The 27,317-nt window shown below is 38.5% G+C and overlaps 1 protein-coding gene across 1 annotated transcript in view; it reads right to left on the bottom strand.

Annotated features, from left to right (window-relative positions):
• Positions 1 to 14,172: 14,172 nt before the first annotated feature.
• DUSP22 (dual specificity phosphatase 22) overlaps positions 14,173 to 27,317 on the bottom strand; it is a 62,237-nt gene continuing 49,092 nt past the window's right edge. Inside the window, exons 5-7 of the mRNA XM_072152499.1 lie at positions 23,620 to 23,694; positions 20,959 to 21,130; positions 14,173 to 15,389 (exon numbers count right to left, since the gene is read on the bottom strand). Coding sequence (XP_072008600.1) covers positions 15,195 to 15,389; positions 20,959 to 21,130; positions 23,620 to 23,694 — 442 coding nt within the window. The 3' untranslated portion in view covers positions 14,173 to 15,194. The remainder of the gene's footprint in view (positions 15,390 to 20,958; positions 21,131 to 23,619; positions 23,695 to 27,317) is intronic.

Raw genomic sequence — 27,317 nt, forward strand, 5'->3', positions numbered from 1 at the left:
TGTAAAGACAAGAATGTAGCCACTGTCAATAATGGATATAAATAAACTGTCACTTGGAGTTTTTACACTTGGCTTATACAGTTATTCTTTTAGAAATTCCAACCTGAAATACACTCACCGGCCACTTTATTAAGTACACCTGTCCAACTGCTCGTTAACACTTAATTTCTAATCAGCCAATCACATGGCGGCAACTCAGTGCATTTAGGCATGTAGACATGGTTAAGACAATCTCCTGCAGTTCAAACCGAGCATCAGTATGGGGAAGAAAGGTGATTTGAGTGCCTTTGAACGTGGCATGGTTGTTGGTGCCAGAAGGGCTGGTCTGAGTATTTCAGAAACTGCTGATCTACTGGGATTTTCACGCACAACCATCTCTAGGGTTTACAGAGAATGATCCGAAAAAGAAAAAACATCCAGTGAGCGGCAGTTCTGTGGGCGGAAATGCCTTGTTGATGCCAGAGGTCAGAGGAGAATGGGCAGACTGGTTCGAGCTGATAGAAAGGCAACAGTGACTCAAATCGCCACCCGTTACAACCAAGGTAGGCAGAAGAACATCTCTGAACGCACAGTACGTCGAACTTTGAGGCAGATGGGCTACAGCAGCAGAAGACCACACCGGGTGCCACTCCTTTCAGCTAAGAACAGGAAACTGAGGCTACAATTTGCACAAGCTCATCGAAATTGGACAGTAGAAGATTGGAAAAACATTGCCAGGTCTGATGAGTCTCGATTTCTGCTGCGACATTCGGATGGTAGGGTCAGAATTTGGCGTCAACAACATGAAAGCATGGATCCATCCTGCCTTGTATCAACGGTTCAGGCTGGTGGTGGTGGTGTCATGGTGTGGGGAATATTTTCTTGGCACTCTTTGGGCCCCTTGGTACCAATTGAGCATTGTTGCAACACCACAACCTACTTGAGTATTGTTGCTGACCATGTCCATCCCTTTATGACCACAATGTACTCAACATCTGATGGCTACTTTCAGCAGGATAATGCACCATGTCATAAAGCTGGAATCATCTCAGACTGATTTCTTGAACATGACAATGAGTTCACTGAACTCAAATGGCCTCCACAGTCACCAGATCTCAATCCAATAGAGCATCTTTGGTATGTGGTGGAACGGGAGATTCACATCATGGATGTGCAGCCGACAAATCTGCGGCAACTGTGTGATGCCATCATGTCAATATGGACAAAAATCTCTGAGGAATGCTTCCAGCACCTTGTTGAATCTATGCCACGAAGAATTGAGGAAGTTCTGAAGGCAAAAGGGGGTCCAACCCGTTACTAGCATGGTGTACCTAATAAAGTGGCCGGTGAGTGTACATGACTAATTCTTTGCAGCAATAAAAAAATACAACCATGTCTCAACAATGGCTCACAGACATCTTACAGCTGATCATTGAAGTCTGGGACTAAAGTAACATCCAGAGAGCTTCACCAGGGGGCAGAGGGGTCCGTCTTTAACTAGGGGTCGTATGTAAGTCGGGTGTCCTTAAGTAGGGGACCACCTGTAATATAAAAATGAACATAAACAAAAACAACAAAAATTTTTATTTGAGCCTGTTTTGTGGATTTTAACTCCATGGGCCATAGCTTAGCTGTCTGAGAATTTATTTTTGTAGGAGAGTGTTAGTTCTGGGGAATATGTATTTCCACCATTATTCTCTAGTTAACAGTCCCCCATATATTTCAACATAGCCTTGACTTTTCTTTCCCTCTATATTTCTTTTCGTATTCTTGGAGAATTCTCACTTATTTATATAGGTTTACTTTTGGTAACATAGTTACTTTCTACAATTTCTATTTTCCATGTAAAATAATTACAGTTTCTACAGTTTTATATCATTTTTTATCTTGTAATTGGGAAAGAATGCTTGATTAGATGGGTTTCAATTAACTCCTAAAAGGGACCCCATCACCCCAACCATCTTCAATTCTATAGTAACTAGAAAGATTATTTTGGTGTGATATTAAAAGAGAAAAACATGTTTCTCATTTCTTGAACTAGTTGAACTCTGGTTTTGTAGCTCATAGAACCAGAGGCCTGATGCAATCTGAAAGATGACATTCTTATCTTTAACCCCAGCTCCCGTGACATAATAGCACATCACGGGTCGGCTGTGGGTGCATGGAGAGGGCTCATGGGCTGAGCACTCTCCATAGCTGGTAAGTCTTTGCTACATATCACAGCAAAGACTAATCGGTAACACCCGTGATCGGAGCTAGCACTGATCGCGGTTCTGAACCAGCACATCACCACCGGCGGCTTCAAAAAGATGGCGGTGCATGGGAGCCGCCATCTTGTTGGAGATCGTCGCTCCCCGTGACGTCATCGGGGAGCGACGATTGGTTGCCATGACAGCCTCGGGTCTTCCGAAGACTCGAGGCTGTTTGGATTTAACCCATTCATTACATTGTAATGCATGAGGATGAAAATCCCCATATACTGCCATGAACATTTTAGGTATCTCCACCTCAGATCTAGTCCAGAGCCATCATAAAATAAAAAACAATTACTCCTGTAATGGAAAATACTGCCCAAGTGTTGCAATTTTGCAATATTTAATAAAAAGTGTTCAACAGGTGTTACAGTCCCCAAAACAGTAGCAATGAAAACTTTAGCTCGTCACGCCAAAAAAAAAATGACAGCTTACACAGCTCCATATGGAAAGTTATTGATGTCAGAATGTGGTGAAATTGAAAAGTTTGTTTTCATACAAAAGATTTTCATTCTTAAAAACCTATTAAAACAAAATAAAATATATATATATATACATTTGGTATTTAAAATGTTAATAGACACGATCCTAGAGCTGGCGCACTAACAGCACGTGGAAACGAAGATAAATTAGAACATACGGATCAGCATGTCCACCACGTTCAATAGAAAAATGGTCACCTCTTTATTTCATTCTTCTTAAAAACACATGAGCAAACAAAGGACAAAAAGGATCCACAAGTCTTATGCGTTTTGAGTTAATACGACTCTTAATTATAGATGTTGATAAATAAAAATGCACAAAAATATATACGTCCTCCAGAGGAAGTTACAGCCCACTTCCCCTGATGACATTATATATTTTTACTCTATTCCATGGACAGCCATGGCAATCAATGATTAGCAACCCCCAAAAGTGGCACATGGGGAGCTTGGGGTATCGTGATTGAGTGGAGAAACCCCCTGAAGGCATTTAAATGCTGTGGTTACGCTGACCGCAGCAGTCAACAGGTTGAATCTACTGTAGATTCAGAGCCACATGTTGTTTCTGGCAGTTCTTGCCATTTCGTATGTCTATGGGATAGGAAATATTTGACATTCTGGAGAGTATTCTTGTCCTCTCATTACATATGATAGATGAATTAAAATCAACGCAATGATTACATGAAATACACTAAACTTATGTAGTCTTTACATAAGACATACATACTAGATTTTAAATGTTTAAAATGTTTTTCTTAATATGAAATTTCCAATACAGACCATTCTTATAGGTCAGCACTTTTTCCAAACATGGTGATCAGATTTTATGTATTACTAGGAGTATATCATGTAATAGCCAATTAAATTTATTTACATTAGTTTTCACTTCCTTCCACTCCCCTCACTGTCATACTCTCCCTCATACCACCCACCGTTCCTCTTCCCTCCCTCTCTTCTGCACTTTATCATATAAACAAGTATATGCTGCATTTAATCAACAGTGTTATTAATTTATGCTGTTATTTTTCATTATTATTATTATTATTATTACACGATCATATGTATAGCACTTTATCCTATGGATTGCACTTTATTAGATTCGCTCTATTTATATGGTCTGTTCTGTATATATTATGTATTCCATATGGATACATTGTTTTTATATTGCTGATATATCATCATAACCCTTATATATGTATTGGCCATTGACAACATGAATTGCTAGCCATATTCACCATTGTAAACTATCTTTTGTTACTTAGCAACTAGGTCCGCCGGCTTAATTGTTATAGCACATACCGGAAGTTATTTATGTTGTTACCCGCGCATTTGTGCACTAGGAAGTGCTCACTTACACTCAATTTTTAATGTTGCGGTACTCTAAATGCATACTGCGCATGTGCTACGTTATAGATCGCCAATGGGCTCATCACATGATTATTGTTCCATGTTGTCATTGGCTGACTGGGTATTTTTTATTGTGGCCCGCCGTTCTGACGACTCCACCCCCAGAAGAAGGCTGAAAAGCGTATTGGGGCAGCAGTGATCAGTAACATGGGCGAGTTATTGTCTTTATTACAATAATGGTTTTGCATTACTTTTCCAGGTCCAACAATACTTGGATTCCCCCATGATAATTTCGCATACAAATGGCTACCGATGCCAATGCACATTTGTATAAAATAATATGTTTGTGATTTCTGATTTGCTGCCCGGCATGTAACATTTTCTTGTGTTCCACCTGGGACAAAATCATTTTAACCCCTTAGCACTCTGCGCCGTAGCTGTACTGCGCCGAGTCCTGCAAATAGTGCTCAGCGCAGTACATCTACTGCACAGAGACGATGCCAATTCAGCTCTGCACAGAAGCCGAACCGTCCGATCGGGACCCCAGAGACGCCTGAAGGCAGTGCCTTTAAGATGGCGTCTGTGACGTGTGCATGCATGTGCATAGGCTGACACTGCTAATACCCTGCAATACATAAGTATTGCAGAGTATTATCATGAACAAGCAATCAGATCATTGCTTGTTCATGTCCCATGGTGGATCAAGTAAAAAAATGTAAAAAAAAAAATGTTTTTCAATAAAAAATAACTAATGCCCATAAGCCCCAAAACATATAAAGAGACATAGAATGCTCAAAAAAGTCTAAATCATAACACAAACCCCACATATATAGTATCACCGCGTCTGTAACAATCCGTAGAATAAAACCAAATAACTATTGAACCCATACGATGAACGCCGTAAAAAAAAAAAAAACTTTAACAATCTGCCAAAAATTATGATTTTTACCTAATGAATCCCACTAAAAATGCAATAAAAAGTCATATAAAAACATAACATATGTACTCCAGAATGATACTGTTGCAAAGTACAACATGTCCCGCAAAAAAAAGCCATCAACCAGCTCTGTAGCCAAAAACATAACAATGTTATGCCACTTGGAAGACGGCGATGCAAAAATGATAGATTTTCCCCCACATTAGGGTTTTATTTGGCAAATTTTGTACAACATAAGAAATAATATTTATGTCTGGTACCCCCGTAATCGTCTCGACCCACAGAATAAAGATAACATGATTATCAGGCTATACGGTGAACACGAAAACAAAAAAAAAAGTAAAAAATCCAGTACAGAATTGATGCTTTTCTACTCCTGACCTCAAAAAAAGTTCCTAAATTTTCAATAATAGGTGATATCAACCCCAAAATGGTAACACTGGAAAAAGCATCACAACCCGCAAAAAAATGCCGTCACATGGCCCCAATAACGAAAAAGCAAAAATTTTATAGCCTTCAAAAGGGGCCAATGAGGAAACTAAAATCCTGGCAGCTGCAGGGTGCTCCTTCCCTTCTGCGCCTCGCTGTGCCCCCATAACACAAGTAACGACCACATGTGGGGGGTCTCTGCACTCAGGAGAAAATGTAGAACAAATTGTATGGTGGGTTTTTTATCTTTTGGAAATCTGTAAATTTTAGGGCTAAATGAACGTATAACTGACAAAATTTGACCATTCTAAATTTCACCTCCATTTTGATTCAATTACTATGAAGATCTCAAGGGGTTAACAATCTTCCTAAAAGCTGTTTCTGATAGCTTGAGGGGGGCAGATTTGAAAATGGGTTGATTATATAGGAGGGTTTTAATGCTAAATATGTAAAATTTAATTTCAAACCGTATTTATCCCCAAAATAGTCAATTCTGAAAATACGGAAAATCGCTATTCGATTTGTAAGCCGCGTGACGTCAAAATAAATTATGCAAACATTTAAAATGATGAAAATGTAGACATATGGGAAATGTTATTCGGCAAGTTATTTAGGTGGTAAATCTATCTGCCTGAAAACGCGATGATTTCGAATTTCGAAAATGCCAAATTTTTCTAAAAAATAATATTTTTTTCTTTTTTTTAGTAAATAAACTTATCAGCCAAAATTTACCACTAAAATGAAGTACAACATGTGGGGGAAAAAAAAAAATCTCAGAATCGTTAAGATAAGTAACAGTGTTCAAAAGTTATAACCATATAAAGAGACGCAGGTCAGAAGCCAAAAAATGGGACTGAGCCTTAAGCTACAAAATGGCTGCGTCCTTAAGGGGTTAAAACCAGTATAATATTTTGTTATAATAAAGTATTTCTATTTTCATTACTTTCTTTCAACTTGTTTACTCAGTGTTTCTTGTTGGATTTTTTCATCCCTTCATAGAGGAATGTACAATAGGATTTATGTCAGTTATTAGTTGCAAATCAAGCATGATAAACCAGAGACACAACACTGTGTCTGTGGTAATATTCTTATATTGGTTATACATGGCCTCCTTTCTTCTAAATATCAACTTTTACAATTATGCTAATAAACCTGAGGGGCTACCCTCGTCCCTGTGTGATCTGGCTTTACAGAATGTTACACTATCTCAAACTCCTCCCTGCACTCTGAGCACATCTTTAAGGAGTGTAAAGTACATTTCCAAGTACATTTCCAAAACATGTGTGTTTATTCAGTGGCTTTTAAGATAACCTTTTATTGCCAAAGTAGTATATGACATCTAGTGCTGTTGAATAGCCAAAAGCAAAATTTTGAGAGTTGAACTTTTTATTACAGTTGACATCATCACCTTTTAGAACTACGTTGGTCAGAATGGTATGTAAGGACTGCTTATCCTTATTAGGCTTAGAATTCTGATATATAAAACAAGTGTAAATTTAGCTTATCAAATGAGCAAGTTATTTAGTGTACTCTTAACATAGTGGCTGTTGGCCAAAACTACTGGGGAATGTTGTCAGTTATTTCATGAGAAAATAGACATGGCCTGTGGGTTGTATTTATAGAGAGTATAAGAAGCCTTTTCAGCATATAGATCCCTTATAGAAATCTTACTGCTAGAAGATGAGAAACAAAACTAAAAACTCTATTACTAGAACAAAATACTCTTACATACATAGGATAGGAATATATTTTAAAAAGAAATTAAAAATGTAGTCCATTCCTCAATCGAACCATTGTAATAAAGCTCTTTTTTTCCAAATGTTTCCTATTAAGGCTTTTAGTTTATAAAATCACAAGAAGTCCAAAATACAGTACATAAACTGTAGTAACACTAGTCAGAGGTTAAGAGGTTTTAGTTAAAAAACAAATGGTCTACTTTTCAATTTAATGCTGGGCAATTAATTCAATGAATTGATTGTCATAATGCTCTTAGACCCTGGGGCGAAGCCAACACCAGAGACAGGAGTCCATGGTTCCTTTTGCCCCTCTTCCCCCTCCCCCCAGTGATATGCATGGAGGCTGTGGTATTTCAGGTATGTACATAGATGTGTTCAGCTACATCCATCTCTGAGCCCCAGTGTAGTGATATAAATCATCATGGGCTAGTCTTTTCTACTAGACCTTCCTAATGATCAACAATCTCACCTGGTCATGTTACAGGGTTCAAAGTTATAAGGCAGGGGCGTAACGACCACAGTCGCAGAGCGTGTGACCGGGTCCACTGATTGAGAAGGGCCTGCGGCTCTTCGGTGTGCTGCACCCAGAAAGAAGTAGTTAAGTGCAGCCCAGCACACAAGCAGATGAACTGTGGAAGCCGCAGACCCGGTGTGACACATGTACCTTACTGCAAACAGGAAGCTTTTCCCTCTGCTTAAAACTGAGGCTTCGCTTCCTGCCCCTCCTCTCTGGAGCTGCATGCTGTGGGCCTGTTAAGTCCACAATGTTCAATGAAGACAAACCTAAGGGAGGAAGTGTTACTGTTCCTGTAATGCAATTCTTCATGGCATAGATTCAACAAGGTGCTGGAAGCATTCCTCAGAGATTTTGGTCCATATTGACACGATGGCATCACACAGGTGCCGCAGATTTGTCGGCTGCACATCCATGATGCGAATCTCCCGTTCCACCACATCCCAAAGATGTTCTATTGGATTGAGATCTGGTGACTGTGGAGGCCATTTGAGTACAGTGAACTCATTGTCATGTTCAAGAAACCAGTCTGAGATGATTCCAGCTTTATGACATGGCGCATTATCCTGCTGAAAGTAGCCATCAGATGTTGGGTACATTGTGGTCATAAAGGGATGGACATGGTCAGCAACAATACTCAGGTAGGCTGTGGCGTTGCAACGATGCTCAATTGGTACCAAGGGGCCCAAAGAGTGCCAAGAAAATATTCCCCACACCATGACACCACCACCACCAGCCTGAACCGTTGATACAAGGCAGGATGGATCCATGCTTTCATGTTGTTGACGCCAAATTCTGACCCTACCATCCGAATGTCGCAGCAGAAATCGAGACTCATCAGACCAGGCAACGTTTTTCCAATCTTCTACTGTCCAATTTCGATGAGCTTGTGCAAATTGTAGCCCGTTTCCTTTTCTTAGCTGAAAGGAGTGGCACCCGGTGTGGTCTTCTGCTGCTGTAGCCCATCTGCCTCAAAGTTCGACGTACTGTGCGTTCAGAGATGCTCTTCTGCCTACCTTGGTTGTAATGGGTAGCGATTTGAGTCACTGTTGCCTTTCTATCAGCTCGAACCAGTCTGCCCATTCTCCTCTGACCTCTGGCATCAACAAGGCATTTCCGCTCACAGAACTGCCGCTCACTGGATGTTTTTTCTTTTTCGGACCATTCTCTGTAAACCCTAGAGATGGTTGTGCGTGAAAATCCCAGTAGATCAGCAGTTTCTGAAATACTCAGACCAGCCCTTCTGGCACCAACAACCATGCCACGTTCAAAGGCACTCAAATCACCTTTCTTCCCCATACTGATGCTCGGTTTGAACTGCAGGAGATTGTCTTGACCATGTCTACATGCCTAAATGCACTGAGTTGACGCCATGTGATTGGCTGATTAGAAATTAAGTGTTAACGAGCAGTTGGACAGGTGTACCTAATAAAGTGGCCGGTGAGTGTATACTGTATAAGGCATGTTTGTGTGAAGGGGTATATGTACTGCGTGTGTGAGTAATTGTGTGTATTTGTAATTATAAGGGTATGCGTGTGTGGGGCAAGCTGTACCATGTATGTGTATGCATTATGTGTGTGTATAGTGGATATATGTGTATCTAACTCATGACCTTTTTTGTTTTTGAGTTTTTATTTTTCACTCCTACTTTCAAAAATCTATAACTTTTTTTGTTTGTAAAGAGCAATGTGGGGGCTTGTTTTCTGCGTACCAAACGCTACGTCCCAGTGACAGTATTTAATATTTCCATGCCGGGGAATGAGAAGTGGAAAAAAATTCCAGATACAGTGAAATTGGTGAAAACACACATTTGGGGCATTTTCTTGTGGGCTCGGTTTTCAATGCTTTCACTTTGCTCTCCAAATGACATGTCTCTATGGGTGCCAAATTAGTAAAAGTTTTATTGGTTTTAATACATTTAAAAATTTTTTAAAGAAAGTCTTCTGTAAAAAAATAAATAAATAAATGAATATTCTTTTTGCCATCTTTTCATGCTAATAACTTTTTCATACTTTGTGTACAGAGCAGTGCGAGGTGTCATTATTTGCATTTAAAGCTGACATTTTCTTTTCAAGCATTTTGGAGACTGTATTACCTTTAGATCACGTTAATAAACTTTAAACTAAAATGGCAAAAAAATGGTGATTTGGGGGCTATTTTTAATTACAGGGTTCACCACTGCAAATAACCCTTAGCATGGTTTCATAGATCTAGAGTTTTGGGAAGTGGTAATATCTAACATGTTTAGGATTTTATTTGTTTATTTTTATATCAAGTTCTACAGAAAGGGGGTGATTTGAACTTATAGGTTTAATGTATTGTATTTTTTTTAAACTTTTTTCATTTTTAAATAACTATTTTTCAGACCCACTAGGGAACCCTAGGATGTCTAATTGATCCTACCATATACTGCCATACTACTATATTGCAGCACATGGAGAAATTACTTGCCACTAGCAAACTGTTACAAATCTGCAGTAAGTCCTGAAGTCTTATAAGGACACCATATGGTCATGTTTGCTGCAATTTGGCTGTGAGTCCCTTTTATATTCCCATAACAAACATGTAACTAGTATGTCACACATTGTTAAGGGGTTTATACATATATTTTATGTGTGCAGTTGGAATATGTTGTATGGGGATGGGGTAAGCAGCATCTGTAGAATTTAAGTTACGGGCAGGGGGGTGCAACTAACAAAGTGAGTGGGATGGCAGGGGTAGAGGTGAAATGTAATGTAAGAATTGTTTTCACCTTGTAACTATACTGCATTATCTACATCAGCTCTTGTCATTTTTATTGCATGGAGGAATAAAAAGGGGTAATAATATTACCCATGTTTTCACCCAAATCCCCCTAACCCCTGCAATAAAAATGCCAATCAGCATTTTATTATGAGGTAGTAGTAACGGCAGTGGTCACATTTAGGATCGAGGGGGGGCCACATGCACTTCAGATCCGAAAAAAAGGCAACTAACCAGAGGGTGAAAATAGGCTTTAGCAGTAAAGGGTGTTGCAGCTGGAAAAGGCCATGTATCCTGCAGAAAGCATGTCCACATACAGTTCTGTACATTGAAAAATTCCCGGCTTGAATTAAGGAAAGTTAAAAACCAGAAACAAAAAAATTCCCTATGCAATCTGGATCTCTAACTGGTATTTGTATCTAAGCTGGTGGGCAGAGACCTAGATCTGGCGACTCTCTTCTATAGGAGTAAACTAGGGGATCTGCAAATACAGTAGAATAACCAAAAAATAAAATGTTCAAATCACCCCCTTTCCCTAGAACTGATATAAAGATAAACCAAAAAAAAAATAAAAAAAATAAAAATAAAGAGTCCCAAATGTCCCAGTCTATCCTAATATATAAACAGCTATTCCCAGTGGTGACCCTAGTTTCCCCTGGTTTAAATTTTTTTTAAATTTATTAAAAACTAATTACCTAATTTCCTAGCAACATTTGAGAGAAAAACAACTGCATACGGATGTCATCTGTGTGCGGTCTTTTTTTTTTTTTTTGAGGATACATTAACTTCTATGGAGGTCTGTGTCAGGCATCTGGGCTAGATTTAAAAATCTAACCCCTACCCTCTGGGGGTAAGTCAGAAAGCAATCCCGCACTTTTTTATTGCAGTTTCAGATTCCCCAGGAAAAATTACATTGATTCAAAGTCCAATTCAAGTAATCTCCTTTGACAGAAAAATCAAAATGAGTAAAAACATTTTTCCAAAATGTGAAGAAATGCATATTGGATCAAAAACAAGAAATATGTGCCAAATATTGTATTGTAGTATTGTGTATTGTGGCAAATCTATTCAATGCTACTAAAGTTGACGTAGTATTTTCAGCCATCAAGATGAGGTGGGGGTTATCTAATTTTTTTTTATTTAGACACTACATTCAGTGTAAGGACTTGGACGTAGTAGTTTTTTGATCTCTTAAGGAACTGGTTTAATGTCCCCTTGCCTTTCACACACTGGAGAGCTTGATTAACTTAAATCTCTTGGTAACATTAAATATCTTTTAGAAAAATATTGCACAAGTCTATTTCCGGATTTTGGATCTGATGTGTTGTTATTGAAATATGAAAGTGAAAGTGCGGTTACTGAAATAAAAAATTGGTCAAATCAATGTAATTTTTCCTGGGGTATCCCATTTAAGATTTTAAAGTTGCCAACCGCCCCACCCCTGGCAGAGGGGAAGGTGTAGAGGACTGAGTTTTACATAAGGGGATAGATTTTTGAAAAATATTTGGACACATATATTGACATGATGTGTATTGCAGAGATCACTGTATATATAGAAGCCTTTACTTTATGTAACATAGGATACTAGTAACACAAAGAAACATGAGTGAAGTATGAAAAGTGTCATGTTTTAAAACACATACCTTCTTGCAACCAATATATTGTTCATGATGGACATCATTTAATAAAAATTCGGTAGAATTCATGCTATGATAATACATAGAACACGGTGAACAAGTTTTATGTCGGTCCCAAAAAGAATTACAATCAGCTCACCAATATAATCCAGGATCTACCTGCTCAGTCTGCTGCCACATTTAAGCATTTCCATATCCCAAGCTACCATGCATATTTTAACCATCTGCAATTCATATTGCTATCAATTAAAATATGTGCCTAGTACAGTTGGGGAAGATTTCTACACTATGACAAAATTATGTTGTACATTTGCAATAAAAATAATTAAATGCTTTGTGTCACATTTATCAAGGGCTTTGTACTGCTTTTTTAGACACTTTTCTGGCCATGACCTCAGAATTATGCAAAATTGCTCGCCTCCCCATCATTAAATAATGATAATTAAATCCTCCATACAATGAATCATTGTAATGTTTTATATACAGTTTTTTATGTTGGAATCGGTGATATACTAAATTCAGTATATAGGTATTGTATGGAATTGCGTCAAGTATATTAGAATTGCCTTTAACCCCTTAACGCTCTGCGCCGTAGCTCTATGGCGCAGAGGTATAAGGGATGTATGAAGAGGGCTCACTGGCTGAGTCCTCTTCATACAGAGGTGGGGGTTGTTGCATATTGCAGCAAACCCCCACCGCTAATAACCGCGGTCGGTGCTTGCACCGATCGCGGCTATTAACCCTTTCAACGCCGCTGGCGGCGTTTAAAAGACGGCGGCGATCGGTTGCCATGGTAGCCTCGGGTCTTCGTTTGACCCGAGACTATTTGGCATCTGCAGATTCGTTACAATGAGCCAGTGGCTCATTGTAATGAATGTGCTGCAAAAATGCCATATATTGCAATACAGAAGTATTGCAGTATATGGTAGGAGCAACCTGACTATCTAGGGTTAATGTACCCTAGATGGTCTAAAAAATAGTGAAAAAAAAAATAAAAAAAAGTTAAAAAAATTTAAAATTTTTATAAAATATTAAAAGTTCAAATCACCTCCCTTTCCCTAGAACGGATATAAAACATAATAAACAGTAAAAATCACAAACATATTAGGTATCGCCGCGTCCCAAAATGCCCGATCTATCAAAATATAAAAACGGTTATGGGCGGCGGTGACCTCCGAGGCGGGAAATGGCGCCCAAATGTCCGAAATGCGACTTTTACACCTTTTTACATAACATAAAAAATGAAATACAAAATGATCAAAATGTCGCACAGACCTCAAAATGGTAGCAATGAAAACGTCGCCTCATTTTGCAAAAAATGACCCCTCACACATCTCCATGCGCCAAAGTATGAAAAAGTTATTAGCGTCAGAAGATGGCAAAAACATTTTTTTCATTTTTGTACACATTTGTTTAATTTTTGAAAATGTATTAAAACACAATAAAACCTATATAAATTTGGTATCACCGCAATCGCACCGAACTAAAGAATAAAGTAGGCGTGTTATTTGGAGCGAAGAGTGAAAGTCGTAAAAACTGAGCCCACAAGAACGTGACGTTTTTTTTTCAATTTTTCCACATTTGGAATTTTTTTTCAGCTTCGCAGTACACGGCATGTTAAAATAAATAACCTCACGGGAAAGTAAAATTTGTTACGCACAAAATAAGCCCTCACACAGGTCTGTACAGTTATGGATTTTTGAAGTTGGAGAGCGAGAAATGAGCCGAAAAACCCTGCGTCCTTAAGGGGTTAAAATTATTCCAATGAGAAAATGAATTGCCCACCCCTGCACTAATAGATGGTGTAAAGAATGACTAGAGGCAGATTTATTATCCCACACAGTGATAAATGTAGTGCAGCATTAGACTTATTATGCTAGAATCACAGAGGGCATTGCCATACAAATACAGATCACCTTTAGGGTTGCAACTTGACAACAAAGAAAATTATGGACAGAGCTAGTGTAAAAGTGGTAAAAAAATCTACTCCAATATAAAGTAACTGAAATAAGTTATGATAGTCACTTGCCATGGCTTTAGACAAGGCTTTCTTGAATTACATTCTAGATTACTTTGTATGACAAGAGGTCATGCCCATATTACTACAAGGTATGAGACAGTGTGTTAATATTGTTTTATTAGAAGTTTATTAGAAGTAGTATGACATGTTTTTATTTTATACCACATACAAATAGACAATGCATTTTTGCATATGTCCAATTCCCACTTCAGAATTTAGAAGAAATCTGTCCAAAAGAATAGTACTGAAATGTGGTAACTTGCCATTTTCAATCCCATGTCAGTTAGAAAACAAAGTCTATAATGAAGTCCTTGTGTCCTGTAAGCTTAATAATATAATTATGCATAAATGATTTTGTCCTTAATTTTGTAGTTAAAGAATAAATACGTTTTTGCAAGAATGGTGTCTGTATCATCCTCTTTCCATATTTTAAGTGTGAAACCGCTGATAACTTTATATTATAGAAATGGGAAAATGTTTACTTTATATATCACAGTATGTTAGTAAGACAACAGAAGAAACATGAGTCAAGTCTGGCAAGTGTCTTGTTTTCTGACACATACTTCCTTGCATTCAATATACTGTTCATAGTGGTAATTAATAATCATTCTCGAGAAATTGTGCCCAGTGTTTTAAGCCTCAAAATGTTATTACCGGTACCTACCTGAGAATTACAGTCAGTTACCTTAGTTGGTTAGGGGTACAAGTGGTTGATTTTGTTAATGGTACAAGTAATCTTGAGGTAGAAAATGTTAAAGTATATATTAAAATCAGAAGCACAGTAAAAGCAATGACACAGTTCTTGCCTATAACAAAGCTTTTAGGAAACTCATGTTTAAGATATACATATAATAAAGTGCCAAGATAACAATAAAACACATTAGTGGAATTATAACCCTTTGCTGTGTCCAACTAGAATTAAATTCAAGACCTGTGCCTTATCTTTATGCTTCATCAATCATCTTGGCAAGTATTTAGATAGAAATACACATCTTAAGACCTCTTAACTCATTGTAACTCTCTTCATTGGGTGGCAATCACCAATGTGGTGCCAACTTATATACTTGGAGAAGTGACAGTTTAAAGAATATTGGATCTCAGATACAAGTACAGTGAAACTTAGGTCTCTGTAGTATAATTGCTGTATGCCATGGATGACAGAGAAGTTAGGTGACTACTCCATTGTCTTCCTGAACTTCCAGCACTTGCAGCTGCTTCTTCTTCATGCTGCCTATGCTTGGCAACAAGTTGTTTGGCATCTTCTTCATCATGGAAAGGACTTTCACCGTACGTCTCCTTTAACCAATTTCGTAGCTATTAAAGAAAAAGTTTGTAATGAATAGAGATTACATTTTTTATATATATTACACAATTTTTTTCTATAATAAATTGCTTATTCGCTCTGTATACATGTGCAGCTTCTGAAAATTCACTTAAAGTTGTAACACTCTAAATTACAATATAATATAACTTGTATGCAGTTTTTTTTAACCATTTCTCCAGCTCTATACGTAACTGTACTCATTCGATAGCTGAGCTATTGGAGAGAGTAGCTCATATGAGTTCTTTCAAACAAAACACACAAGTAGTCATTTGATTTCTATCTCTAGCTCTCACACTACAGGTTGCAGCAGCATAAAGCACATTTTACAACAGTAGAGAACAACCACTCTGTAGAGAAAAGTGCTAAGCTCAGTTATAGTTGTGCGTACCACTTCTATCAGGATAAGGGTTTTTGGAAATGGCATTTATTATACACTGGTAGCCTGTGAAAAATATGAGGCTAAATCCTCACATCTGGCCTTTTTATATTGATATATTTGATATATTTATTATTGGGTTAAAAAACCCCAAACAGAACAAGAAAACAAACATGACATAAATAGGGATGTGTACTATCGTCTAATGCCCAGGACTATGGATTCCAGGGCCTTGTGCATGAGTCGACTACCAGGGTTGAAAATTATAGAGCACAACCCATTCCTGCCAGACTTTGTGGCTCGGGCAGTCTCTTCTGCTCACACGCCAATGACAGATTGGTCACAAACAAGGGACCTTTGCAGCCCCGAAACAGCACACAGCCATGTACATTCCCTTTCTGCTTACTATATTTATAAGAGACCTATTAAAAATGTCTTGCGTTAGGCAGTTTGCATGTATTAAATTCATGATTAAATTCAGATGGTCAACTTTTTCCTTCTCCATCATGCAAGAGCTTCGGCTACAAGCTCCAAGAATCCTTCTGCTTCTCTCCCTTATCCACACCTCCGCTTCTTCTGTCTTATAGCAGATAGCTCAGTATGCTGCATCAAATCCTACAGCTTTCCTACCTCAGCCATGGTTCCATCTCTCCCTTCTTAAAGCAGAAAACAGTCTTATGCATCAAATTCTGCTGCTTCCCTTACTCAGACCTCTTATTTAAAATTTTTTACAACATATTAATCAGGGGCGTAACTAGGAGAGGCCGGTCTCTATAGAAGACTTCTATATATTTTACCTATATACATAAACATATAGTTCTTCACTCTACACACTCATTCAATTAAACACTCTCACACACATACATAAAGAGTATATACAAATCACATACACACAGTGCCATATACAGATGTACAGCATATTTACACAAAGTATATATACACCATACACACACACATATACAGCATGTTACAGTATATTATATATCTTTAGTGTGTCAGGTTGGATAACGGGGCCCCCTGACCCCCCAGGGCCCATAGAGGCTGCCATTACTGTAGTTAATCATTTATAAATATATTTATAAAAAAAAAAAAATTTATAATATACTGTGTATGTATGTATACATATATACATACACATATCGACAGAGATATATATATCACATATACATACACACATATACACACTACACAAACACTTTGGTTACTTTGAATAATTATTAAAAAAAACATTTATATTTGAATGCAATGCTTTTGCCCAAAAATACCAAATAAAAAAAACCTAAGAAATGACTAAAGCCCTGCGTAAGAAAAGAAAATGGAAAGTCCCTAGTCTTTTCTTCAATTTCTTCAGACCTTATAGAGTATGTGAATGGGGAAAACTTTACAAATGGCTCTTCACGCTTGACATCTTTAAACGTTTTAAGAGCAGTTCATTGACTGAACTTGATGGAAGATTTAGAAGAAATGTTCACAAAAAAATGCTCGCTGAGTACAGCGTTTTCCCTCCAGGGTGTTGGTACAACACGTCTAAGAGTGAAATCTAGATACACTTTCTGTAATACAGGGGCACATGCTGTTCTTGCAGGGTAGTATTTTACAGACTGGTTAATTTCTACTACTGGACTGGAATAATTTGTGTCAACTTTTATTACAGTGTCCATTACATCAAATTACACATGGTACCAATACATAATTTCATATACACACAGATGCAGTTATTTGTTATTACAGATATCTACTAATACCCTAGCATTTTCTATCAAACTATAGCATATCAACCTAGCATTCAACTATCAAATTTTAAGCAGAGCTTGATAGTTAAATTTGACGGACCTACATTTGACAGACCTTTTACCAACCTTATCTACTTTGAAACTATAAAGAACTGCAGAGAGGCCGATCTGTAGACCAGCTGTAAATTCCAATTAGTCATCACTACAGCAATGCACATGCACCCATAAGTGTGTAATATGTGTGAATAAATGTTGTATTTTAATAGGACCCGGAGTTCAAAAGCTTGTCCAGTATGACGCATATTACAATTCACCATACTCAGATGATTAATGATGTTGCCTGGCCTAGTATTTTTTTATATTGAAAACCATTGCCTACACAAATTCCAACCAGAAAGGAGGTATAATGCCCAGAAATATAACAGTTGTGTCGTGATTTACTGCCATAATACCATAATAACGCTTCATTCATAAGGCTTTAAATAGCTCTTAGGGAAATATAGGGCATCTATTAGCAATCTTATATAGAAAAACCAAGAAACTGATAACCACATCAGAACAAGGATCTAATTGGCTAAAATCAAACTTAGGTTCACCAGGATTGAAAGGGTGAACTCTGAGCCTTTGGCAGCGACTGCTATGAAATATAATTCAGGCAGGAATCAACTTGAAGTTTAAGGGCAGAAGCTATGGATCTCTTTGGCCTCAGAAGAGAATTTTGCTCATTTTGTAAATCAATATACATTACCTGTTGTGGATAAAACTAGCTTGCACAGGTCTTTTACTGTAGTTTTCCTTTTTTTGTAATTTTAACGTCTTCACATCTACGGTAATATTCTTATATCTACCTCTTATTGATTTTTTTCACATTTATATGCATTTTATCGGTTTTGATTAGAACGAGAGGCAATTCATTTTTTTGGTTCCCAAGGGGCTGCAGGCCTAAGTAGCTGACACCATTGAGCTGGCAACAGTGCCCCCAACTGTGACAATACATTAGTGCAGACTTTCACCTGAATGGTGGGAATAATAAAATGGAATGAACCGATGAATGGCACTTCATCTGTATTTTTCTGAGAACTTCTGATATAAACGACTTGTTTAATTTTCTTGCACCTATGAAACCTGAAAGACCTGAATGTGAGTTTGAGTAAATGACTCTTTACTTCTTAGGCCAGTGATGGGCAACCTTTTGAGCTTGGTGTGTCAAAATTCGCCAAAAAACCGAGCATAACTCGGGTGGTGTGTCACCTTGACAAAAAAACATATTTTTGTGATATTTATAGTTTAAATAACAAATATGTATACTATTTAACTTCTAAGGTACTTTAACCGTGGATTGTCTGATTGATCCTACCATGTACTGCCATACAATCAGACAAGTGTGAAATTGCTTAGTAACCTGCAAACTTTCAGTCATGAAAGTTCACAGGTTATAGCGAGGGCGCAGGCACCGCTGTCCGCATTTCCTTTATGCCCTCTTGGCATGGAGAAGGTGTGCTGAGCAAAATAATCGCAATGGCTGGCGATTTGCAAGGCGTTGCGATTATTTCAAGGCTTGTACGTCACAAAACTGACACACAAGCCCTGATGACTGTCTTCTATCATACAGTGCACTGACCTTACTCACTGTATGATGGGAGTGGTTGTCCTCCCTCATCCCTGCTCTGGAGCTGGTCAGTGTAGAGGTGGCAGCTGCTGGGACATCACACAAGGCAGCAGCGATGTGGCCTCTGACTGTGCTGCCATCTTCCCCCCACCACAACTATCAGGAGCTGCAGAGGAGCCTCCTGGGTGTATGGCCGGGTCACCTCTCCTGCTGTGCCCTGTGCTGATACCTGTGCTGACTGGAGACACTAGGCACAGCTCACACATGGGGAGGGGCCGGCCCTGGGGAGGAGGAGGAGGGGGGAGTGCTGGAAGCTCAGTGCAATCTCTCAGCCTCCCGGCTACTGCACCTGATCATGTAGGATGAAACTTAACTCTCAGGCAGCCGCGTGTCAGTGAAAATGGCTACGTGTGTCAGCACTGACACGCGTGTCATAGGTTAGCCATCACTGTCTTAGGCTGTATCAGTGCCATACAACAGTAGTTCTGGATGCACTGTTACTCACTAGGGACAGAAATGAGTAAGCTTGGTTGTGTTTCATGACGTTCCATTTCATATTGAATGTTACCATATGTTAAAAAATAATGTATATAAAATAGTATTAAAGTGAATTACTATAATGTACTGTTTTAACTCATAAGTAGAAGCGTAGAAATAACCAAAGCACAAAAGGCACTAAAGCAACAGGGACTGCTGAGAGAGATCTGCAGTAAGTAGATAATGAGTCTCCTACTCAACAGAAATATGTATTTTAGGGTTGAGGAAGTAATTTGGTCGGTTAAACAGAATGTTATGTTAGGTTTTCATTTTTTGTGTCTAGTAGAAATGAGTCAGCATTTAAACATAGGGTTTAACAGTTACTGAACAGACTTCTGAAGAGTTCTACAGACTTCAGCCTTTACATTTAAAGGGGTATTCCCATCTGGGCATTTAAATTTAATTTAATACATTTTCCATATGTAAACATTTCTTCATTTGGATGTCATTAAAAAAAAATGTTCCTGTGTGAAGATAATTTCTCATAAATGTAGTCATGTTCTCCCTTAGAAACGAGATGGCTTCCTCAGATACGGCCACCTCACATTTTGGCAGCAATGGCCCTAGATGCGCTATCAAGCCCTGCCTGACCTGGCTTCAGTGTTCATTATCACAGGACGGATGTGGGATCTGCAGTAACTCCCAGACATTTCATATACAAAAACTTTTTGTTTCCTTGTGCAATCACTCGCAGCAGAGGTGGCCGTATCCAGGGACACAGTCTTGTTTATAAGGGACGATATGACTACATTTATGAGAAATTATATTCACACTGGAACATTTTTTTTTAAATAACATTGATGAACAATTGAAGAAATGTTTATGTATGGCAGATTAATGAATCTGGATGTGAATGCCCAGACGAGAATAACCCTTTAATAATTAAACTTTATGGAAGGTCAAAGGCATTTCTTTCATTTATGGTGTAGCCGAGAAGGAGCATAACTTTAAAATACAGGCAGTTACGTACAAGATCCGGAGGTCCGTTCTTAAGTTGAATTTGTATGTAAGTCGAAACTGTATATTTTATAATTGGAAATCCAGACAAAAAACATTTTGGCCCCAGTGACAAATGGAGTTTAAACATTTTTTGCTGTAATGGAACCAAGGATTATCAATAAAGCTTCATTACAGACACCTTACAGCTGATCATTGCAGTCTGGGACTATAGTAAAGCATTCAGAAAGCTTCACCAGAGGTCAGAGGGGTCTGTCTGTAACTATGGGTTGTCTGTAAGTCGGCTGTCCTTAAGTAGGGGACCGCCTGTAGTTGTCTTATTAAAGAGCATGTACAAGTTTATTTACCTGATGGACATCACATTTCCCAAAGTCCTCAAGCTGCTTCTGAAAACCCATATTAGGATTGGCACATGTTCTTGCACCCTTAACCGCAGCCAATGCATCTTCCCAACCTAGATTTGTGATTGTCATGACATAGGCTACTACCAAAGTAACACTTCTGGAAACACCTGCCAAACTTAAAACAGAGCAAATGTTATGAATCACGATATATAAAATCATGCATATACTTACTAATTACAGTCTTACATAATTGTAATGACATTCTAGTTTTTTTTAGCAGCAGGTCTGCTTCTCAGGTGCATTTACTTTCATCATGTGGCTTATATGTGCTTGAATGTAATAGTTGTAATGATGTAAGTAGTGATGAGCGAGTTGGGTAAAACGTGGGTTTGTTGAGTTCGTCCGAATACAGTTAAAAATTTTGGATTGGGACTCTGTACTTGAACCTGACTCCATTGAAATAAATGGGGCGCCTAATTTTAACACCCAAAAATGACTTTAAAATGGGATGAAAAACGGTGGTAACAACAGGACCCTGGACAAAACATGCTTGGAACAGTACTTAACCTCTTCATGCTCTGCACCATATATGGACTGAGCCCTCTTCATACAGAGGTGGGGTTTGCAGCAAACACCCACAGCTAATACCCGCCATCGGTTCTTGCACCGATCGTGGGTACCAACCCTTCCAATGCCGCAGGCATTTAAGAGACGTTGTTCCGATTGTCACTCCCAGTAACGTCATCGGGTAGCGGCAATCGGTTGCCATGACAACCCTCAGGTCTTTGTCAGACCTGAGGCAGCATGGTATATGCAGTTTCATTACAATGTGCTAGTGGCTTACTGTAGTGAATACATTGTAGTGAATACTGTGTAAAAATGCCATATACTGCAATACAGTAGTTTTGCAGTATATGGTAGGAATGCACAGAATATCTAGGTTTAAAATAACCTAAAGGGTCTAAGAAATAGTAAAAAAAAAAAGTTTAAAAAAACAACAAAAAAAAATATGACAACTCACACAGCTCTGCACAACACAGTAGGAAAAAGTTATTAAGGGTCAGAATATGCCAAAAAAAAATTTTCATACAAATTTGTTTAATTTTTGAAAATGTATTAAAACACAGTAAAACCTATATAAATTTGGATAACTCGGGTGTTGTTGCATAAGCACGATTACATATAGTAGCTCATGAAAGCTAGGCTGTGCATAGACAAGAGCAAACTGTCCTTGGTGGGAGGCGTCTCCTCCTCCTTTGTATCACACCAGCCATGTTACATTGCAGCCTATGAGCTGCTCCGTGTCACCCTGCTAATTCCTCTCATTCTTCCATTCTTCCTCCAAAAGTGTACCTGACCACTGTGAACAGTACCTGACCACTGGTCCAGCAACCCACCCAGCGAGCCATATATGGACTGGCCTGGCTGCGGTTTCTTATTTTCCTCCAGTGCCACCATTGCATCCTCCATCATGGCCAGAAGAGCTTTTCCATGCAGCCAAACAATGGGGAAGGTAGTGCCGACAATGGCATCATCAGCCCTGACCATATTGGTTGCATATTGATAGCAGTGCAGCACTGAACAAAATGTCCCACACGGCAATTGGGTTTCATCATCATCTTAGATCTCTTCCTTTACACCCTCATTCTCCAATACAAGTTCTTAGGAATCTAGGATCTTGGTGGATGGGCCACAGAATCCCAGCTAGGAGAGTCATGGGTGCCTGCTCCATGACTTTTGAGAAGACTTTGCTGTTTTAAGTGGGGTGATGTGTAGAGTTCTGCACTTTAATTGGAGGTTGAGTATGGTGAAAAAAATCCATGGAAGGGGAGGCACCGTCCATGTAATTGACCAATGCCTCAACTTTGTGTGGCCTATTGGGGCCTACCAGTATAAGCTGCGCACCCTTGCGCCTTTTTGCACTAGAGGAACTCAGAGCAGGCAGAGACGGAACACATCCTCCCACTGCAGCAACATGTCCATCACCACCACCACAGCCATGTCCCTTAATTCCTACATTCCTCATTTTAAAACACCTGCAGTACCAATTGAGGATATAGGTGAAATAAGTAATGACAACAGCACAATATAGTGCTGTATGACGCAAATAGTTCCATGACTGGTAATTTAAGTTAGCAAATACTTAACACTACCAGTATTAGATCTGTTTGCTCCCGTTTTAATTCTAAAATTGGTATTTTAACTTAGCACTAAAAGAAATTTTAAAACCCTGTTAGGTATACTTTTATCAGCCATAAAAAGGGAGTTTAACCTCATTCGGTGCAAATCTGAACTGCTGATGACAGGTTCACTTTAACAGTTGTGAAAGATAAAGCTATAAAAGCTATTGCTTTTCCTAGCTATAAAAAGAAAAAAACCAAACACACAAGTAAATATCTTAATCTCAATTAATTACTAAATCAAGCAAACGAGAAATACACACGCTTGTTTTCATAACTGCAAGTGATAAAAAATGAAAAATACATCTGACCATTAACTGGGGACAATGGCCCCGTTTTGAACCAGTTTTAGTGTTTTACAGTTTTATAAATGAGGTACATTGCTTTTAAAGAAATATAATGATGTATGCAACTTCATTTATGATATTAATGGCACTAAAACGCTATGAAAGAGACAACGGAAAAGGTTTGTCAAGATACGTACCAGTGGACAAGGCATCCTTCGCCTTTCAGCCGACACTCATGGATAAATGATGTGCTTTCCTTAAAATGTTGTGTTCTATGACATAGGAAACAAAGTTAGATTATAGTTACTGGAGAGGATTTGTACCCAAATGAGCGACTTTTTAAATAGTCACACTTCATATAGGGGTATTCCCACAAAATTCAAAAGACAAAATTCTTATATATATTTATGATAGCAAAACAACACATTCTCCAATTCAAATCTTATTTACAAAAATGCAGCATTTCACAGATATAATTTCAACCTGAGTTTTCTGACTTTAGGGTCGGGAGGACATATTGTTCTCCTGTCTGACGCTGCACTGAGCTGCTCTCTGTCTCTAGCCCCCACCCTTGCTATCCAAGACGAACTCACACAGACTTCCTGCCATCAAGCAACATTGTGAGAAGAGTAAACAGACTAGTTAAATGTATACAAACCTGGACTCTGATAATCTAACCACATTATTTGCACACAGCCTATCACAGCACTAGAGGGATTATGAGTGATAGGAGCTAAAACAGTATCAAATTTTAAGAAAATTGTTTCATCTGGGTTATTTTTACTTCAATTATTTCTTATTTCAGTTATACAACTATAACTGTCATGGTGTGGCAAGATTCAGTGCTATGTTCAAGACAATGTGATTTTCAAATAGTTTTTTCGTGACATGTTGTACTTCACTTAGTGGTACATTTTCCTACAAAACTTATTCATGTAAAAAATGTAAAATTTGGTTAAAATGTAGAAAAATCATCAATTTCAGGATTTCTAAACGTTACGCTCATCTTATAGTTAGTAGCCTATTTGGTAGGTTAAACCATCACTAACCATATGTTTGCTTTATGTTGACGTAATTTTTTTTTAATGCTACTTCATTTTATAAGGAGGCTTACAAATCAAATCAGCAATTTTTCCAGATTTTCACGAAAATGTAAGATTCCACTTTTTTATATGGCCTATTCATATTTATAGGGGGTTTTAAAAGTTCTATTTAATGGAAACTCCCGTCATAGTACCACATTTTTAAATTGCACTCCTCATATGTATTACACAGTGTAATGTAGCAGAAGGCAGGACCCGGCTCCCGGAAGAAGACACGGAGCCCAGGGCACTGGCAGCCCCCAGGGCCGCGATCGGAGCAGCGGACCCCTTACAATGCCGCGGTCAGGGGTTAGCGCCCACAATTGGAGAAATCTCCGATCGTGGGTGTTAGGAGGCGGGTGCCGGCTATAATATACAGCCGTCGACCGCAGCTTCTGGCCATTCAGGAGCCGACGCCAGAAGCTTGCCGTAATAGTACTGAAAATGAGGGAACGCACCTCCCGCCATGAAGTGCTATTATGTCAAATGTCGGTAAGGGGTTAAGCTTGTTAAGTGTTTAATCATCGAACATGAAATAAAACAAAATGAAAGTTCCATACAGAATTTTCACATTTTGACAATAAAATGCCCTAAAATTTGTCCTAAATGTACATGATCATGCAGGAGACAAATCTCAGATTTTGTTGTGCAGTTTCTCGAGTATGGCAATACCCCCCCATGTGGATGTAAACCCCTTTATGGGCACATAATACAGAGCAGTAGGGAAGGAGAACCACCATGTTTTTGGAGGGGAAGTTTTTTGGCAGGTCATGTAATCACCACCAAGTTTGGCTGTAGTCAGTTGGTTGCAGTGCATCCAGTATGGCCAGTGTTGTGGTGAGACGTCATCTCAGTGGGGAAATGCAGTGATTGCAATTACACATCATTACTATGGTAACAGTAAGGACAGTCTGTTAGATCTTCACTGGGAGCAGAACATAAGGAGGAGGAGGAGGAGTTACTGAGAACTAATGTTTTCCAGTTGCAGCAATCTTGATGATAACTCTGCCTACTTTAAAGGCCATAAAATTTTGTGAATCATAAAATCAAACTATATGAGCTCAATTTTGTCACTAATGACATTGAGTTTTGTTTTATTCATTTATTTTTAGCATCATTGGTTTTTGTATCAGACTTTTTGATAAGGTTTTTAATATTCTCGGAATACCCCTTTAACCCCTTCCCGACATTTTACGTAATAGTACTGCATGGCGGGAGGTGAGTTCCCGCGAAATGCAGTATTATTACGTCAAGCTTCTGGCCCCGGCTCCTGAATTGAGCTGATCGGAGATTTCGCCGATCGCGGGTGTTAACCCCTAACACGCCACGGTCGTGCTGACTGTAGCGTGTTAGGGGCATTTCAAGAGAATCGGGGGAGGGGGGGGTGTCCGTGGTTCCGATTGCAGCCCCTGGACTGCCAGTGCCCAGGGCTGCGTGATCCTCCTCAGTGAGCCGGGTCCTGCCTTCTTTTGGTATTTTATCCACTGAGAATTTGTACATTTTTTGAAAAACACATTAATTTAACCAAAAAAAATGTACTTTCAAAATTGTAACCGATTTTGTTTTAACCCCTGTAAAACAATGAAAGGGTTAACAAACTTTATAAAAGTTGTTTTACATACATTGATGGGTGTAGTTTCTATAATGGGGTAATTTATGGGGTTTTACTTTTATGTAGGCCTCTCAAAGCGATTTGAAACCTGAGCAGGTCCCTTAATAGCAGGATTTTGCGGTTTTTATGAAAATGTGAAAAATCACACGTTCAAAGGCCCATAACAGTATGCATAAAAAAACACGTCCACATAAAGTAGACATTTGGTTAATGTTAGTTATTAAGTTTTTTTGCTGTTATGACTATGTGTGGAAAAAGTAGAAAATTTTGAAGTTCGAAAATCAATAATTTTTCCAAATTTTCACCAAATATCTGATTTTCTCATAAATAAATGCAAAACATACCACCAAAATTTTTAAACTAACATGAAGTGTCACGAGAAAACAATTTTAAAATCACTTGGCTATGTTAAAGCATTTCAAAGTTATAACCATTTATAGGGCAGATTTGAAAAAATGGGCTGTGTCAGGAAGGTGAAAAGTGGCTTCGACGTTAAGGGGTTAACAATAAAGCTTCATTGAAGACACTTTTGTCCCAGGCTGCAATGAACTAAAGTACAGTAATTTATAAACATACAGAGAGCTTCCTCAGAGGTCACAGTGGACAGAGAGGTAAGTTTGTAACAAAGGTAGAACAAGTCCGGGCTGCCAATATTTTTCTCTACACAAAAAATTGCAGACCCACATCCTAATATGAATAGGAGCGCAGTCACTACAGACCAAAAAATGTCACTTATGAAATAATGACAGTATTGAATATTCCATGCCGTATACTGGGAAGCGGGAAAAAAATTCCAAATGCAATGACATTTGAGGGAAAAAATGCATTTGTGCCATGTTCTTGTGGGGTTGTGTAATTTGTTTTTTTACTTTTGATGACGTTTTCAATGCTAACATTTTGAGAACTGTACAGCCTTATGATCACTTTTATATTCAATACAGTTTATTTAAGGAGTAATGAAGTTCACATACATAAATGCAAAAGGTCAAAAGTATCAAATGTAGAATTACAGATCAATATCAGTATAGGTCACGCAGGACATGAACAGAGCAGCTGAGAAGAGATGTCCGTCTGGTAGAGTGGATACACCACACTCCGAAGTTTGTGGAAGTAGTAAACATGAGGCATAAGGATCCCAGGAGGACACAATTAGTGCACGAACAAATATATGAATATGTGAACTGTTATATAATGAAAAAAA

Source organism: Engystomops pustulosus, chromosome 5 (genome assembly GCF_040894005.1).
Source record: "Engystomops pustulosus chromosome 5, aEngPut4.maternal, whole genome shotgun sequence".
In the NCBI taxonomy this organism is placed as follows: domain Eukaryota; kingdom Metazoa; phylum Chordata; class Amphibia; order Anura; family Leptodactylidae; genus Engystomops; species Engystomops pustulosus.